Source organism: Pezoporus occidentalis, unplaced genomic scaffold (assembly GCF_034315485.1).
Source record: "Pezoporus occidentalis ecotype Australia unplaced genomic scaffold, CSIRO_AGI_Poc_V1 ctg8, whole genome shotgun sequence".
Classification (NCBI taxonomy): Eukaryota; Metazoa; Chordata; class Aves; order Psittaciformes; family Psittacidae; genus Pezoporus; species Pezoporus occidentalis.
In genome coordinates, this window is record NW_026916158.1 from 13,588,511 (window position 1) to 13,604,445 (window position 15,935).

Sequence of the window (15,935 nt, forward strand, 5' to 3'; positions counted from 1 at the left end):
TTGACCCTAACCCCCCCGTATATTGGTTAACCCTTTGCACCAGCATAGCGACAGCAAGGGCCGGGGCCAGTTTTGGCAGTGAGGACCATACGATCACAAATCCTTAGGGACAGCCGGAGCTGGACAGGCCTGGGAGAGACCTCGCTGTCGTGGGTTTCACTTTCAGAGATCCCCAAGAGGCACCACTGCCGCCACGACAAGGTGAGCAGCTCCTGCCTAATGCCGCAGTCTCCTGATAGGAGGACCCTCTCCTCAGCTTGATTTCAACAACGCTGCTCTTGTACCGCGGCTTAGGGCGTTTGGGAGGAATGGCCATGATCAACCACTAGGCGTTGGCGGGAAGGTCTGGCGGGAGCTGCCGGGAGCTGCCGCTGTGACTGGTTGTGGTGCGGTGCGTGTATGTGCGCGGCTGTGTTCGGCCTGGCTGCTGGCCTGAGGTGGGCAAGCGGTGAGGTGAAGGAGACAGCCGGAGCTATGCAGGCCTTCCTCAAAGGCCCATCTACCATCAGCACCAAGCCCCTCACTGCTAAGGAGAGGGGTGCGGCCGGCGCAGCGGGGTGCAGCGGGGAGGGCAAGAGGCCTAAACCCATCCCCTGGGTGGAGAAATAGTAAGGGTTTTTCTGAGGCGGTGGGGTCTCTGGCTGGGGGTGCAGTTGCTGATCGCGGGTGGGGCTGGTTCTGGAGGGGTGTGTGGAAGAGGGTATGAGTGCGTAGCAAAGGGAGTTGTAGGTGTTTCGTCCTGGGAGAGCAGCTTTAACTTTTTATGTTATGGGGGAAAACCAGCACCATCAATTGCTGTAAGAGCCCTTGTTGGTGTTAGTGAGCAGAAAACGCTTCTCTTGCCCCGTCAAGGGCCCCTGTGCCCTTTCATCACTGGCGTGGTGTGAAAGTGTAGGAAATGTTTTGGTTTTAAGAAGCCGTTAACAGCTAACAAAGTGGTAAAATATTGCAGTCTGCAGTACAGTTCTGCTTCTAAAACCAGCTCAGGCAGGTGTTTACAATACAAATAGACAAACTGCTTCCCAAATAATTAGATCACTTCAATAATACAGACCAGAGGCATTAGGCAGATAATCTTGTTATGATTTTGACCTCAACTATGAAATTATAGAATCATAGAATAGTTAGGGTTGGAAAGGACCTTAAGGTCATCTAGTTCCAACCCCCCTGCCATGGGCAGAGACACCTCACACTAAACCTTCTCAATTCTTCAGTACTTAGTGTAATCAGAAAGGGAAGTGCTGTTTTTCTCAATTTCTATTTTCTTCTGAAACTGTTAGCTAATAAATTGCATTTGATGTCTTGTTTAGTCGCCCCAAAAATGTGGATGAAGTCGCATTCCAGGATGAAGTTGTTGCTGTGCTGAAAAAGTCCTTGGAAGGTGCTGATGTGAGTGTAATAAGTGTGTTTAGGCAGAAACTTTGAAAACTTCTAACTCAGCAGTTGTCATTTTTGTGGTTTAACCACAACAGACAACTAAGTACCACACAGCTCATTCTCCTGCCCCAAGGCATGAGTAGGAGAATTGGGGAAAGAAAGTGAAACCCATGGGTTGAGATAAGAATAAATTTAATAATTGAAATAATATAAGAAGAAAAGGGGTAAAAGAGGACTAAAACTAAAGAAACACAAGTGATACACAGTACAGTTCCTCAGCAACCACCGACCGATGCCCAGCCTGTCTCTGAGCAGCAATTGGTAGCTACCAGCCAATTCCCCCCAGTTGATACACTGAACATGATATTCTATGGTATGGAATAGCCCTTAGGCTAGTTCAGGTGTCTGCTCCCTCTCCCAGCTTCTTGTGCCCCACCTCACTGTCAGAGCATGGGAAAGTGAAAAGTCCTTGACTTAGAGTGAGCACTACTCAGCAACAACTAAAATATTGGTGTGTTATCAACATTGTTCTCACGCAATCTGAAACACAGCGCTGTACCAGCTACTAAGAAAAAAATTAACTCTACCCCAGCCAAAACCAAGGCAATGATTTTTCCAGTGGTACTTTATGAACAAGCTAAGTGGTTTCCTCATAGCGTGTTGCGAAATATGCATAAAATTTGTGATGCTTCCAGCACTCTTAACGTTGTGAAATTGTCAGTTCTGTAATGTAGTTTGAATCTTTCTGGAAAAACTCACTTGATTCACTTCTTGTTAATAGTTTCAAATCTGGAAAGGCTTTTGTTGTCTCTATGCTACTTTTCAGATAATACTTTTGACATTCCTGTTTAAGAGAAGGGGGGAATTTCTTTTTCATACTAAAGTCTGGATTGCCAGTCATTCCTAAACAGTTCTAGTGATCTATCATTGCTTCTGTGAAACTGCTAAAAACTAAAACACACTTGTTAGTCATAAGGGAAGTTTAAGTTCTAAGTGCCACTCATAACAGTATATACTTACAACTTTATATACTACTTAGATACCGATTCTAGAGTTTCGGGGTAAAAGTTTCTAAGTAAGTTTTTGGCTTTGAAAAGCCAAGTATGACAGTTGCACTGACTTCAGTGCAGTGTTTGCTTCTGTGACCTAAGAGCGTTTTCAGTTGCTTTTGTTTATGCTTGCATTTGCTTTTGGATAAACGTTTAGTAAATACTCAGTATGAACAATGTTTATTTCCTCCAAACCAGGTGAGAGGGAGTTGAAGGGAGGTATAAAATAGGTAGCCAAGAGATGGCTGTGCTTTTCTGCAGATCTGGACAATTCTTCCCCTCATACATGATGAGATTTTTTGTTTGGTTGTTGGTTTTTGTTCCACATTTCGCCTAGAAGAGTCATTCTTGTGCTCCAAAAGCTGCTGTTTTCATGGACTGCTAATGCCATAAAAGTGCCAGTGGAAGGGGTTGGTAGGGATGTTCTGAAAATGACATTTGTGACATGGCTTTCTGCTCGCAGAGACCTAAAAGAAACAATTTGGACCTTTCAGAGTTCTATTCAAGAAGTCTTTCACTTGTAGTGTGCTCTGATGCACTATATGCACAGGTAGTCTTTGGTATTTGAAAATTTTACCTTAAGGCAATTTGCTCTGTAGTTCTGGTTTGAACTATGACTAATACGAGCTCATTTCTATCTAAAAATATTAATTTAATCAACCTGCAAAAGCAGAAATACCTTAAGCATGAAGAGCCAAAATGCAGCCTGTGTGACAGAACTTGGGAAGACTTGTTGTAATTTCTTTCTCTAGCTATGTCTCCAGATTCAATTTACTTTGAGAATGCAGTTGTAATGTGATCGTGTCGTGTAGCATTGTACCCATGGAAATTTGTGTTTCAGTAGCAGTGTTGCTATGTACTATATACTATGTATTTGTACAGTTAAGGTAGTTAGTAAGGAACTACTAACAGCTAAGGAAAGGAGGTGCTGCCACTTACTCTGTCTGGATGTATCAGTTGTGGAACATCGCTTAGGTGATGGGTTATGAAGTTCTATTTTGAGCAACAGTTATTTAAAACCTTACAGCTTCTGGATCAGCAATGTTTCTTAGATTATGAGCCTCTTATGCTTGTGTTGGCTTTTTGCCTCCTGAGTTAAAAAGCCAAATTACAACTTCTGCTTATGAATACAGGCTTTGTATTTTGCCATAGCTACCTAAATCCAGCAAGGTATTTGAGAACAAAATCATGGAAGTACTTTAATATATCTGACACTTTTAAAATTTGGATATTTTTATTAGTTCTTGAAAGGACTCATTCTGTCAAAAAGGCAAAAGTGTAATTCAAACTCTAAAGTGGCTGGTACTTATTTCAAAAGTTCTTACTGAGTTTGGAGATCTGGTGAAATCAAAGAAACAGCTGTGACAATGCTGTAGGTTTGTGTAATGTGCTTTATTTAAACCTTAGTATTGAAAATGGAAAGTGGGTCCTTTGTTGATTGGCCTCTATTTGTAGGCCTTGGTTTTGGAGCTGCTAAATGGAGCAGAACTTTTAAGTCCCTGATATATCTCCATTTGTAATAGCAAGCATCTGTCTTGGTAGAAACTGGGGAAAACAGAGTCTAAGTGGTTTTGAACTGGAGAAGCTGATTTCTGTCTTCCAGGACTGTTGATTTGTTCTTGTTTTTTTTTTTTTTTGCAAACAAACTGAGAAGTGTCATAGTATTCTTTAGTTTTTATTTACTTGATGATATCTTAATGACTGAAAAAAGAGAGTTAGGGGTAGGATTATTGTGGCAATTTTTCTCTTCACTTGTGCTGAAACTTCTAGAAAAGTAATTGGGGTTCACTCGATATGCGGTAACTGTCCCATAAGCAGGGTGATGCCTGCAGGTTTGCTGCTTGCGCCTGGCAGACATGGAAAAATGGATAACCAGATCAGGTTGCAACCTGTTTAAAAATACCGCCACTGTTGCATAAAGGAGTAGGCTGTGCTTGATGGAAAAGTAGTGTAAATATTGGTGATAACTTTAGTGAGAAACAAGCATAATTCAAGTTATAACAAACATTAATAAAGTATGGATTTAATGGAAATAGAAACATTCTTATTAAAACTTGGTACCTGATAATGCTTGATTTGAGAACTAGTAAAATGCGAATTAGCATAGAGCCATGAAATTATGAATCTCCGTGAAAATGCCTATCCTTGCAGTGTGTTAACCTAACATAGTGGTAGGTGAATTTTCAGCTGACATTCAGTTAACATTTCCTTTCACTGGAACTTTCCTAAAAGGTACAGGGGAGTAGAATTGTTGTGGCATGTAATCAAACTTGGAAAAGTGTTTGGTTGCACTAGGTACTGTTTACTTTTCAGTAACTAGGGAAACAATGAAATGATTGGTAGAGTAGGCAAAACTTGAAATGGATTTGTTTGCTATAAAATGATGGAAGATTGAAAATATTCTGTTCTTTTACAGTACATACACAGCTGAATCTGTTATTTGTGTCTTACCCAGTTGTTAAAATGGGATGCTTGTTACCAAACTGGTCTGTCTCTGTTTCATTTTCTGATTATGGGCTGTGTACTTCTGCATTTTTCTCTGCTACTTGGATGTGTTTGGTTTTGCTGTTCCCATTCTGTCTACATTGCTTCCTATATTCAGCATAAAATTTTCTAATCTAATTTAGGTGATCTTTTTTAAAAATAGAATCTTTATTAAGGGCTGAAAATCAAGTCCAACTGAGAGATTTGTCTTTTTGCTGTTGATCAGAGGGACTCTTAGATTCTTGTTCTAAGAATATAAACCTGGAACATCGCCCTGTCAAAGGCAGCAGTTTTCAACTGCAGTCTGATAGCATAGAAAGCTGTAGTATAGAAAGTCTGTAGTATAGAAAGCTAGCACTCCCGTGCTAATTAGAAAGCTTCTTGATTTCAGCCAACATGTAGTCATGACTGACTTACACAAATTTGATTTTTGCCAACTTATGTGTTGCTCTGATATATTTATGGAGAACAGTCATATTCCCTCTTTTCTTTTGTTTTGCTGAGCTAACTAAATCACACTCTTAAAAAAAAAAAGTCACTTCCCATAAAATAAGTTCTTTACTCCTTTAATCACCTTTCCCAGTTTGGATTCATCATCCTTGGCTAAGGATGATATGAACTGTGTGTAGCTTTCCTGATTAAGCCTTAATAGCCCCCTCTTAGTATGAGTAATTTTCCATCTGCATTGAAAGTGCACATTTTAGGACTACTATGTTAAACAGGCTTACACTGTTCCTCTGACTGACAGACTTTTGGCAACTTTTAATTTATTCCACCTGATGAATTCCAGACATCTAGCAGATATTTAGTTGTATTCTCAAACTGTGAGATTTTATGCTTTGTGCTGCTAAATGTCATCCTATAATCATTACTGCAGTCTTTGCTATACTTCTTTGATCTTCCTGTGTCAGCCTGTTTCTTTAACACATTCCTATTTTTCATGCTGAGGTTATTAATTAAATTATTTGAAAGATCAGTTAACCTAATGTCTTAAAAAAATTAGGTTCAGAATCTGGTCTCCTGCTTCAAAAAATCCTTGGATGGGTGTAGAAATTTGCCAGCCCTATGCTGGCAGTCCAGTCAGTCCTTACAAGCATCTCTGTGATTAGTGTTAGGCTATGTCTGCATTGCACTTACAGCATTCACAAGCTACCTTGTATTTATTGAAGTTAATGACAGCACAGAATTCTTGGCATGGCTTGAATATGGGGAGCTGAGAAAGTAAGGGATAGTTAACATGTGACAAGTTTTGAGACACCTGCACTGCTAATATTACCTAGACTATTTCAAGGACATTCTTGGATAAATCTGCATGTCACTGCAGTCATAACAGTAAGTCCTGTAAGCTTTAGTAATCTCAAACATGACCTGGAGGGAATATATCAAAATAAAAGATAAACTGAAGTATTAAATTTGATAGAACATAACACCAAATAACAGCTTGTTCATGCTGTGTTATAAACAGCAACTATTTGTCATCCTTTACAGCACTATTTGTAATGACCTAAAAGTGAAAGACTTGATATTATTTACCAGGAAGAGTAGATAGTTTATGGTCTATGAGGTACACAGATTTTTAGTAGGTGTTCCTGTTTGTAGTTTGTTTTGTTTATTTGCTTTTCATAAAATGGTGTGTTGCTGTTTCAGCTTCCCAATCTGTTGTTCTATGGCCCACCTGGAACTGGAAAGACTTCCACTATTTTAGCAGCTGCTAGAGAACTCTACGGGTAAGCTGGAATCAAGTTGCTTTGGTGTAATCAACTATCACATGTCTTCTAATCATGTGATGGAGTGTCTCTGGCCATTGCCTGCTCTTACGTAGCTTCTAGGTCTTTTTCAGGAGTACCTTCACATTGTAATTCAGCTCTAATATGAGATTTCTTTCTCTTTTGTCCTGTCACAAGTCTTTGCTTTCTGTTACTAATATAGACTTACAACACTTCAAAGAACCATATAACTCTGTAACAAAGAGTATGAAAAAAATGGCTTGCATATACCTTACTGCACTTTGTAAAGGGATGCCAGTTTTAATGGAATATTCAGTAAGCTGATAGCTACACATAGATCTCAAAGTACTTTATAAAATGCCTGAATTGTAGTCTTTTTGTTATGCACCATTGAATTGTGTCTAGAAATAATAGTGGGAGTCTAAAATTCAGCATGTGTACGTTCATCAACTCACTTGTAATGCTTGGGGGTTTTGAGTAGTGAATTCAGTGACCCGAAAGGAAAAAAAAAAAAAGATGAGAAGGTGGTTTGATGTTACAATCAAGTCTAATTCTAATTCTGACTTTAGTACCTCTCCCCACCACCCCCCATCATCGTTTTTAATTTTTGACTCGTGTTGCTTTTTAGAGAGAACCACTTCTATTTTAATAGTAGGAAGAGTGTTTCACATTTTACGTCTATTTGAATTCCCAGAACTTAAAATCCACTGGCTGGTTTGTTTTTTAAATCAGAGGTGCTGCTGTATAGTCTTGCTGCTAAATACTGTCTGTATTATACTTTATAGATATTTCTTTCTGGTAGCATTGCAATGGCAGAGCCCTACCAGTGACTGTATCTGAGCATTTTACTTGTTCCTCCATGTTGCTCACAACATATAAGTAGAAAGGCATACTATATAGTGCTCTGAACTTATGAAGCCAACTTCCTGCTTTCTTTTTCCTCGATAACTGGTATAATTTTGCACCTCATTGTTTTTCACAGTCTGGGACACAATTGTAAAAATAGCTAATGGAAAGTCATATACCTCAACTGTATTTTAATGAAGCATGTTATTTAGTAATGCCGGCAAAAATAATACCTGCTGTTCAGAAAGCCCAGACGGGTTATTGAGATACTTTATAATGCGTCATTACAAGAACTAACAACTAATATGTTGTAATAAAAATTTTGCAGTCCTGAATTATTCCGGCAAAGAGTCCTTGAGTTAAATGCCTCTGATGAGCGTGGAATCCAAGTAATTCGGGAAAAAGTGAAGGCTTTTGCTCAACTTACTGCATCTGGAAGCCGTTCAGAGTAAGTGCTTAGGACAAAGCCTGTGGTTCTTTTTCATTTATAATTCTAATACAAATGATGAGTCAGCACTGCCCAGGAATTTGCAACACAGAGTGCTTGGACTAAGCTTTGACTTAATGTAATTTCACGTTGAGAGTTTGAATACCTGGGAGGAAATTTGGCCAGTTCTGTTAGAGGCAGACAGGGAAAACCCCAAAAGTCTTCTGGATTTGGTGATAGGTAATTGCCTTTGTAAATGTAGTCTGAGTACCATAGAAAAGCTTCTGTGGGTAAATTTTGGTGGAAGTTGTTTCTCTAGTATGTCTAATCTGCAGCATTGCTTACAAGATGGGTGCTAGTTTCTAAGATGCTAACAAGATTCTTTCATAAGGTGGCGAGAAGGCCTGTGCGGGTGAAGCCAATATGTGTGGAAAAAACAGTGGAAAGTAGCAGAAAGAGACTGCATGCCAGGACTATCTGGCAAGAAGTGATCTTATGTACTGAAATTAGTCCATTGCAGTGTTCTTTGAAGTTTTGGGAATCAGGAAGCTTTGAAAAGAAGAGTGCATTGGTTATTAAAAGAAGAAACTTAAGAGTACATATTTTTGAGGACATTTGGTAGTATTAAAGTGTCAGCCTTTCTATGGGAACTCAGTCCCCCCCTTTATTACAAATACCAGTCCATAATCAGAAAAAAATTAACTGAGTATGTTCTATTTGTCAGGTAAAAATAAATGAATTATGACTTGCTGTTTGCACTGGTATGGAGTTTTTGTTGTTTGGTTGAGTTTTGGTTTGGTTTGGTTTTTAGCTTGGTCTATACATAGCATGTCTCCTGGATAAAAGATTTCTTATTTTTCAGTGGTAAAGTTTGTCCTCCTTTTAAAATTGTAATCCTGGATGAAGCAGACTCAATGACTTCAGCAGCTCAGGCAGCCTTAAGACGCACAATGGAGAAAGAATCTAAAACAACGCGTTTCTGCCTTATTTGTAACTACATCAGCAGGTATGTGTGGAATTTGTAGCTTATTTGGATTTGTTGCCATTTTTCTTCTGTAGTTTCTTCTTGCCCCCTCCTGCTGAGAGATTGACCTGCAGTTTTCAGTTAGAGATGTAGTAGAGGTGTAGCTATGTGAATACGAGTCTGAGGACAATGTTTAGGTTTCAACTTGTATTTTTTACAAAGGTGTGGGTTTAAGGTTATTTTGCCTTTTTCTGCCTTGATAGCTTTATCTGTATGAACTTGACCCATGCATTCATTTACCAGACACTTAACCTTCCTTTCTTTCAGAATAATTGAACCTTTAACATCTCGATGCTCCAAATTCCGCTTCAAGCCTTTGTCAGACAAAATCCAACAGCAGAGGCTGTTGGATGTTTCTGAGAAGGAACAAGTAAAAATCAGTAATGAGGTAATTTCTTGGTTGCCATGTAATTTTGTTGCTTAATACGGTGCATAATTGCATTGCACTGAAAGGGGCTAAGTCAGCATACTTTTCCAGACTTCTTAATTGTATTTAGAGGAAATATATAACCTCACTTAAATGTTACTCTCCTTCCACAGATGGGTTGAATTTTAAGTCTTCCTAAAATCAGAGAAATGTCCATCAGAGAAAACTGAAGCAAAACTATAGGGCTTTTTGTTCTGTGCTGAGTATACTTGCATTAAACCGTGCTTCATTATGAAATTGCCATCACACATTTATAAAAGTAGAGAGGTTGCTTTGTAACTTGTGTATTGTGTGTGTCTGCGACCATCTGCTCTAGACATTGTTTGATGTTTTAAAGTCAGTGTTCTGAGAAAGCTTACTGTGTTTTAATTAACAGTGAACATATAACTTGGCATTTTCTGACATTATTTTCCAGGCAGTGTCATACCTTGTTAAAGTGTCAGAAGGGGACTTAAGAAAAGCAATTACTTTTCTTCAAAGTGCCACTCGCCTAATGGGTGGGAAAGAGATCACAGAGAAGATAGTCACTGAAATTGCTGGGGTAAGCCATGCTTTGGTTTCTCCTGTAATTAATCTGGAAAGCATTTGTGTAGCAGGTCTGCTGACTACCTGTATCTACTTTTGCTCAAAGTTTGACTAAAAAATTGTTTTATACTCATTCATATTGCAGTATGGTGCCAATACATACCACCAGAATTTTAAAGATGGCCTGGTTTTGTACACTTATTATATATCAAGTTTCTAACAACTTATTCTCTAAGTCATGGAAATCTGTAAAATAGTCTTATAATTGAAACTGAAGTTGAAATAATATTCTGCCCATGAATGCAAAATGCATTGCTTTTTGTGGGACAGTGGACTAGAACAGCTTTTTGGCACTTTTATATATGTGTATATTTATATGTATGTGGGTGTATATAAGTATAGATCATTGCAAAATATGGTTTAGAAGCACCACAGGGGAGTAGCTTTCAGTAGCAGCTCATTTTCACCTAACACAGTAACACCTAACTCATTTTAATGCTGTTCACAGTGACAACGCCTCTTCAAGGATGTTGCTTTTTAACAAAACAGCAGAAATTTCTTCTAGAATGACATAGATAAAATTGACAGGGACAAGAGAAACCTGAGAGGAAATACATTTAAATAAGACTTTCCTGAAGGTGTTCCTATAGCAACAAAACAATTACCCTCTAAAGCAAGAAAGGTGAGATCTGGAGTTGAGGAGCTGAAAAATAAATGGCTTTAATGATGGACACACTTCCCTTGAAGGTGCTGCCATTGTAGTGAATTGTGAGCACTGTGAGGTTCTCACTTTGATGGAACCAGAAGCTATTGCAACTGTGCATGTTTTACAGACCAGTTTTAAACAACTTCCTTGGTGAACTTCTCATTCAGTTTTGTGTATCTGGCTGTAGGAAAGAGCTGGGTTTCACTTACAGATATCTGTGAGTCACAATTTCAGAGAAACCTGGCAGAAGTTGACTGTAATGATACGAAAGAAAAGAATGAAATTCCATTATTGAATAATGCTTATATAAATCTGTCCTCAGTTCAGCTATAGCAGTCATTTTTTCTCTTTTTTAGTAGCTGGTGCAGTGCTGTGTTTTTGACTTTCAGCCTGGGAACAGCACTGATAACACCGCTGTTTTTAGTTGTTGCTAAGTAATGTTCACTCCTACCAAGGACTTTGAGTCTCATGCTCTGCCAGGGAGGAGAGGAAGTCGGGAGAAAGCAGAGATAGGACATCTGACCCAAACTAGCCAAAGGGGTATTCCATACCACAGCATGTCATGCCCAGTATATAAACTGGGGCGAGTTACCCAGAAGGGGCTAGATTGCTGCTCGGATCGGCCTGGGTATCGGTGGGTGGTTAGTGGTTTGTATTCTCTCCCCTTTTTATTTCCCTTATCATTATTATTATTGGTGGTAGCAGTAGTGGTTTTGTGTTATACCTTAGTTACTGGACTGGTCTTATCTCAACCCGTGGGAGTTACATTCTTTCGATTTTCCTCCCCATCCCTCTGGGAGCTGGGGGGAGGAAGAAGAGGGGGAGTGAGCGAGCAGCTGCATGGTTCTGAGTTTCCAGCTGGGCTTAAACCATGACAAAACCAAAGGAACCCAACTTTACATCTTCATAAAGAGTTCAGGGTCTTGGTTGTACATAACTTTTGTGACCCTGGAGTGAACTTAGTCCAAAAGATAAAAATAAAGAAGCTTTGAAACCAAATGGTCTAGGTAGTCAACAGGAATGACAATGACTAAAGAAGGTGGGCAGTGCTTCCCTGCTCAAAGCTAAATAATGACGTGTTAAGTTTTGTTCTTCTGATTTATTGTCTGATTGTGTTGCATTGTGCTTTTTGAGTATGTCCCTGGTGTGTCACTGGAGAGAAATGACTTGCGGTTTCACTTAGTTATATAATAGTTTTGAAAACACTGGCTGATCTAATTGTTGAAGTAGGCCCTCCACTTAGTGTCCTGAATAAGTGTGTTTATGAGGGTGACTTTGACAATTCACTATCACTGTATTGTTCTTATTTTAATATCACTACTATAGGACAAACATTACAGCCTAGCTTTGACTCTTAGAATTTAGGTAGTTTTAGTTATATACTTGCTTGAAAGTAATTGGGTGTGTAGAGGAATGAAACCCTAAAATGGTTTCCTTCAGAAACAGTTTGTATTTGTTACTGTAGCATCAACTTCAATTTAAGCTTACAGAGTTGAAATTAAGAAATGTAACTTCTTGTTACAGGTCATCCCTAGAGAAAAAATAGATGAACTGCTGTCTGTCTGCTGGAGTGGTTCATTTGAGAAACTGGAAACACTGGCAAAGGTAGAGTCCTCTTGGTGCTCTAGCCTGAATGTTCTTCTTGGTTGCTGCCCTTTGAATCCTTTGTTGCTGGGCTGAAGAATGTTTGGCCTCAGGTCAGTTAGGATTGACATTTCAGGAAGTGTGTCTTTTACCCGTTAGTACCCTTATCTTTCCCTTCTGAGCTGTCAAAAGAGCTGTCAAAGTTGCAAATAAGATTCCATACCAGTGTGAGTTAAATTGATGACATGTGGAGCTGTTAGGCTGAATTAGGCAGAGTAGGAGTTCCTAGCAAGACGCTTGGCTCAGGGCTTTACAACTGTCTTCAGGGTACTGGCCTAGTCTCTGGACTACTGCCTTCCTTAGTTACACAGAAGCTGCGTTAGATGAGAAGTATCTGAATAAAACTGTAATAAGTCCTCAGTTTTAACATGTTTCATGTCAGTGTTACAGTACAGCAGTGATTACAGTTGTCTTACGAATTGCAGTGTCTTAAAATAGATCTTGCTGGAGGTGGCATAAGCTAAGGTTTCATAGAGGTAGATCTGTTTTCTTTAATACAGAAGAGATTCTTACTCGCTCTGAAGAATGGGTAATTCCTCATCTCATGAGTTTAAAGGAAGCTCAGTCAGTCTTGAACTGGATTTTAAATCAAGGGGTTGTCTCTGACAGAGGGGAGGAAGCCATAGTATGTTCTCCCTTCCAGTGAAACGTTCCATGCCCATATGAAAAAAGCTGGTATTGGTCAGCCTCCTGCTTTTTCCTTGGCTGAGCCTCGTCGGGTGGTTTTGGCAGGACCTCTGATTCTGAGTGGAAACTGGCAGCAGATGTTAGAATGGTTTGTGCAGATGTTAGAATGGTTTGTGCAGATGTCACTGCTTTCCACTTTCACGTTTACTTGCCATGATGTCTGAAAATGTGTTGCTCTTAAGATGTGTTGATATGGATTTTCTAAATCCTTAGAGCTGGTACAGTGTTTCATCAAACCACTATCAAATCTAATGCAGTAGTTTGGAACTGCTCTCCAGTTCCTCAAGCAGGTACTTAATGGTGGGGTTTTGTTTCAAATATTAGTGCTTGATATGCAGTTGACACAACTTGAATGCATGCTTCTGCAAAGTGCAGGTGTATATTTTGCTGTACAGAAAAATAAGGTTGCACCAGCTCTTCTTCTAATTTCATAGACTTCTCTCTGCATAAATGGCTTCCTGGACACCTGTTCTCATTTGGTGGTTTTGTAACTGGGCACTACTGGTTTGGAAAAAAAAAAAAATAAATGTGACCATTAATTGCCATGGGGTTTATTTTATTAAAAAAGTTCTGGCTGCAGAGATCTCTGTGGGGCTGAGGCTGGCAGCTGCTGGATGAGGAAAATAAAGTAGGTGGCACTTTAAAATGTGAAGGCTGTGAAACTATCACATGATGCTGTGGATGCTTTCCTAATTTTAGAGTAAGATTGGACAGGTTCATTGGAGGTTGTTAAATGCTTAAAATGTCTCAAACTCACAAAATGTAGATTGTCAGAAGCTGGAAGAATATTTGGGGAAAATCATTGCTATGTGCGTGCCAGGCTCTTGCAGTCTTTCCTAGGCACTCACTTGGGGTTGCTGTCAGGTGGGATGCTGGACTGCATACAAACCTACCAGCTCATCCTCTAAGATGTAAAAGCTCCGTAATACATTTCAGTACAGTCTCAGTTCAGACAACTTTTTAGATTAGTCTTCCAGTTTGTGGTGTTTCTGCTGCTGAATTGTTTCTGTGTTCCTCTCTGCCTGACACAGAATCTCATAAATGATGGGTACGCTGTTGCTCAGCTTGTAAACCAGCTGCATGATGCTGTTGTTGAGAATGAAAATTACAGTGACAAGCAGAAATCTGTCATAGTCGAGAAACTTGCGGTAAGTCTGTAGCCTGAGTTAAAACACAACAAAACAACATTCATCTCCACTGACTAATTCTTGTTTAGACACTGTCTCCCAAAATGCTTTGATTTTTAGTTCTGAATGTTTCTTGGTGGAACCTAAATTTTTGTCTCAAGAAATTTCATGAGAAGAAATTGAAATCCAACTAAGTAAATTATTAGCCATATTATATTGTTCTAATGGGACTCAAGAAGGAGATTTGTAGGTTTGGGGTTTGGTTCTTTTTGGGGTGGAGTGGTGGTTGTGGTTTTAGGGGTTTGGCTTGTTTTAATACAAGGTGGGAGGAAAAATTAAGATGAGCTTACAGAACAGTTATGGTTGGAAGGGACCTCTGGAGATCATCTAGTGCAGCCCCCACTGGGCCACCTAGAGCAGATTACACAGGAACACATACAGGTGGGTTTTGAATGTCTCCAGAGAGGGAGGCTCCACAACCTGCTTGAGCAGCCTGTTCAGTGCTCTGCCACACTCAGTGTAAAGAAGTTCTTCCTCACACTGAACTGAAACTTCTTGTGTTTTAGTTTATGGCTCATACTCCTCATCCTATCACCTGGCACCAGCAATTAAGCCAGCACCTAAAGGAAAAAAAACAGGAGCTGCAAACTGCAGAGTTTTGTTCTGGTGTGTAAAATATGCCCTGTCCAAAGAGCTCATTAACTTGCTAAATTTTGACCAAGAAGAAATGGCAGGAGGTTTTGCTAAAATCACTAAGGAAGAGTGAATAGTGTTGTTCCTAGCAGTTACTTGCAGAGCAAATGGTGCATCCTTTCCTGTAAGCTGTCATGGCTTGGCCTCCCTGAGAAGATGGAGGTAGTTTGTCCCAGGTTGGTGTGATGGCTGAGTGATGTGTGCCAGAGGTGTCATTGCTGATCAACAGTTGAACATCATCTGGTGTTCCCCATTGTAACTAAAGGGACAGCTGTCTTGAGCACCACCATTTTAAGAGGCTTCTACCTTCTGTTTTCTGTTGCAGGAAGTAGACAAATGCTTGGCTGATGGCGCTGATGAATACTTGCAGCTGATGAGTCTCTGTGCTTTGGTGATGCAGCAGCTAACACAGAACCCTTAATGACTCCTGCAGCATGCAGCTTTTTTTTCACAGGTGGCCAAGGTTCTTAGAGCAAGGGTCTGGGTGCTTTTGTAGTGGGTTGGTGTTTTTTTTCCAATAAAAGGGCTGCTCAGCAGTTGGAAAAGATCCTTCTGAAGTATTTGGGTGTTTTTTTTCACACTAGGTTTGAGTGCTCTCTAGCTGCTGAGGGGACAGTGGTGCTTTGCAGTTTGTTGTTGACGACTTGTACCTGGGAAGGTAAATGCATCAGAAAATGAGCATATACATACTGAAGTCAAGTCATCATCAGGTGAAAGCAGAGGAAGAAAGTATGAATTGTTCCTCTTAGTTGACATTGGTTTTGAAAGTATTGATGCAGTAAAGCAATCACATACAAACCATGAGGCCTCAGGATGAGCATGGCCTCTATTTCTGTCTGCTCCTTCAGCATTAAATACCGCAAAACGCTATTAACTCTATTGCAACACTTTAAGTTCCCTCAAGCTATGTAAGAAAAACCATGGGGTGAAGGGGAGGTAATCCTCTAAGGGAGTGGCTCATATTACAGTATCTTTCTATCCTTGCTGGCAAACTATAAATCTGCTGCCTAGCTACAGAACATGGGGGTAGTTGAGCATCTCTAGGTCAGTTTCTCTCATGGATGCTGCTTTGAGCATCTGTTGCTTTCCTTCGTAGCAGAGTTCCAGGGCCTGGTAGTGCATACTAATGATGCAGGCAGTGGATTTTTGTAGAGAGTACTAAGCCAGCCATTTCGTACTGTGATGGGTGTCT

At 39.9% G+C, this 15,935-nt stretch overlaps 1 protein-coding gene across 1 annotated transcript; it reads left to right on the forward strand.

Annotated features, from left to right (window-relative positions):
- The first annotated feature begins 387 nt into the window (after positions 1-387).
- Positions 388-15,290, forward strand: RFC4 (replication factor C subunit 4). The gene is made up of 10 exons (XM_062602897.1): positions 388-608; positions 1,311-1,389; positions 6,558-6,637; positions 7,812-7,931; positions 8,773-8,916; positions 9,202-9,322; positions 9,777-9,902; positions 12,117-12,197; positions 13,955-14,071; positions 15,069-15,290. The coding sequence occupies exons 1-10, from the start codon at positions 400-402 to the stop codon at positions 15,162-15,164; spliced, it is 1,173 nt and encodes a 390-aa protein (XP_062458881.1). The 5' UTR covers positions 388-399; the 3' UTR covers positions 15,165-15,290.
- The last annotated feature ends 645 nt before the right edge of the window (positions 15,291-15,935 follow it).

What these genes read in the sequence shown, in the direction of transcription:
- RFC4 (XM_062602897.1), top strand. Translation starts at nt 400, where the DNA reads ATGTGCGCGGCTGTGTTCGGCCTGGCTGCTGGCCTGAGGTGGGCAAGC. An exon ending in AGTCCTTGGAAGGTGCTGAT is followed by an intron (nt 1,390 to 6,557) that starts GTGAGTGTAATA and finishes TTGCTGTTTCAG; the next exon opens with CTTCCCAATCTGTTGTTCTA. An exon ending in TCATAGTCGAGAAACTTGCG is followed by an intron (nt 14,072 to 15,068) that starts GTAAGTCTGTAG and finishes TTTCTGTTGCAG; the next exon opens with GAAGTAGACAAATGCTTGGC.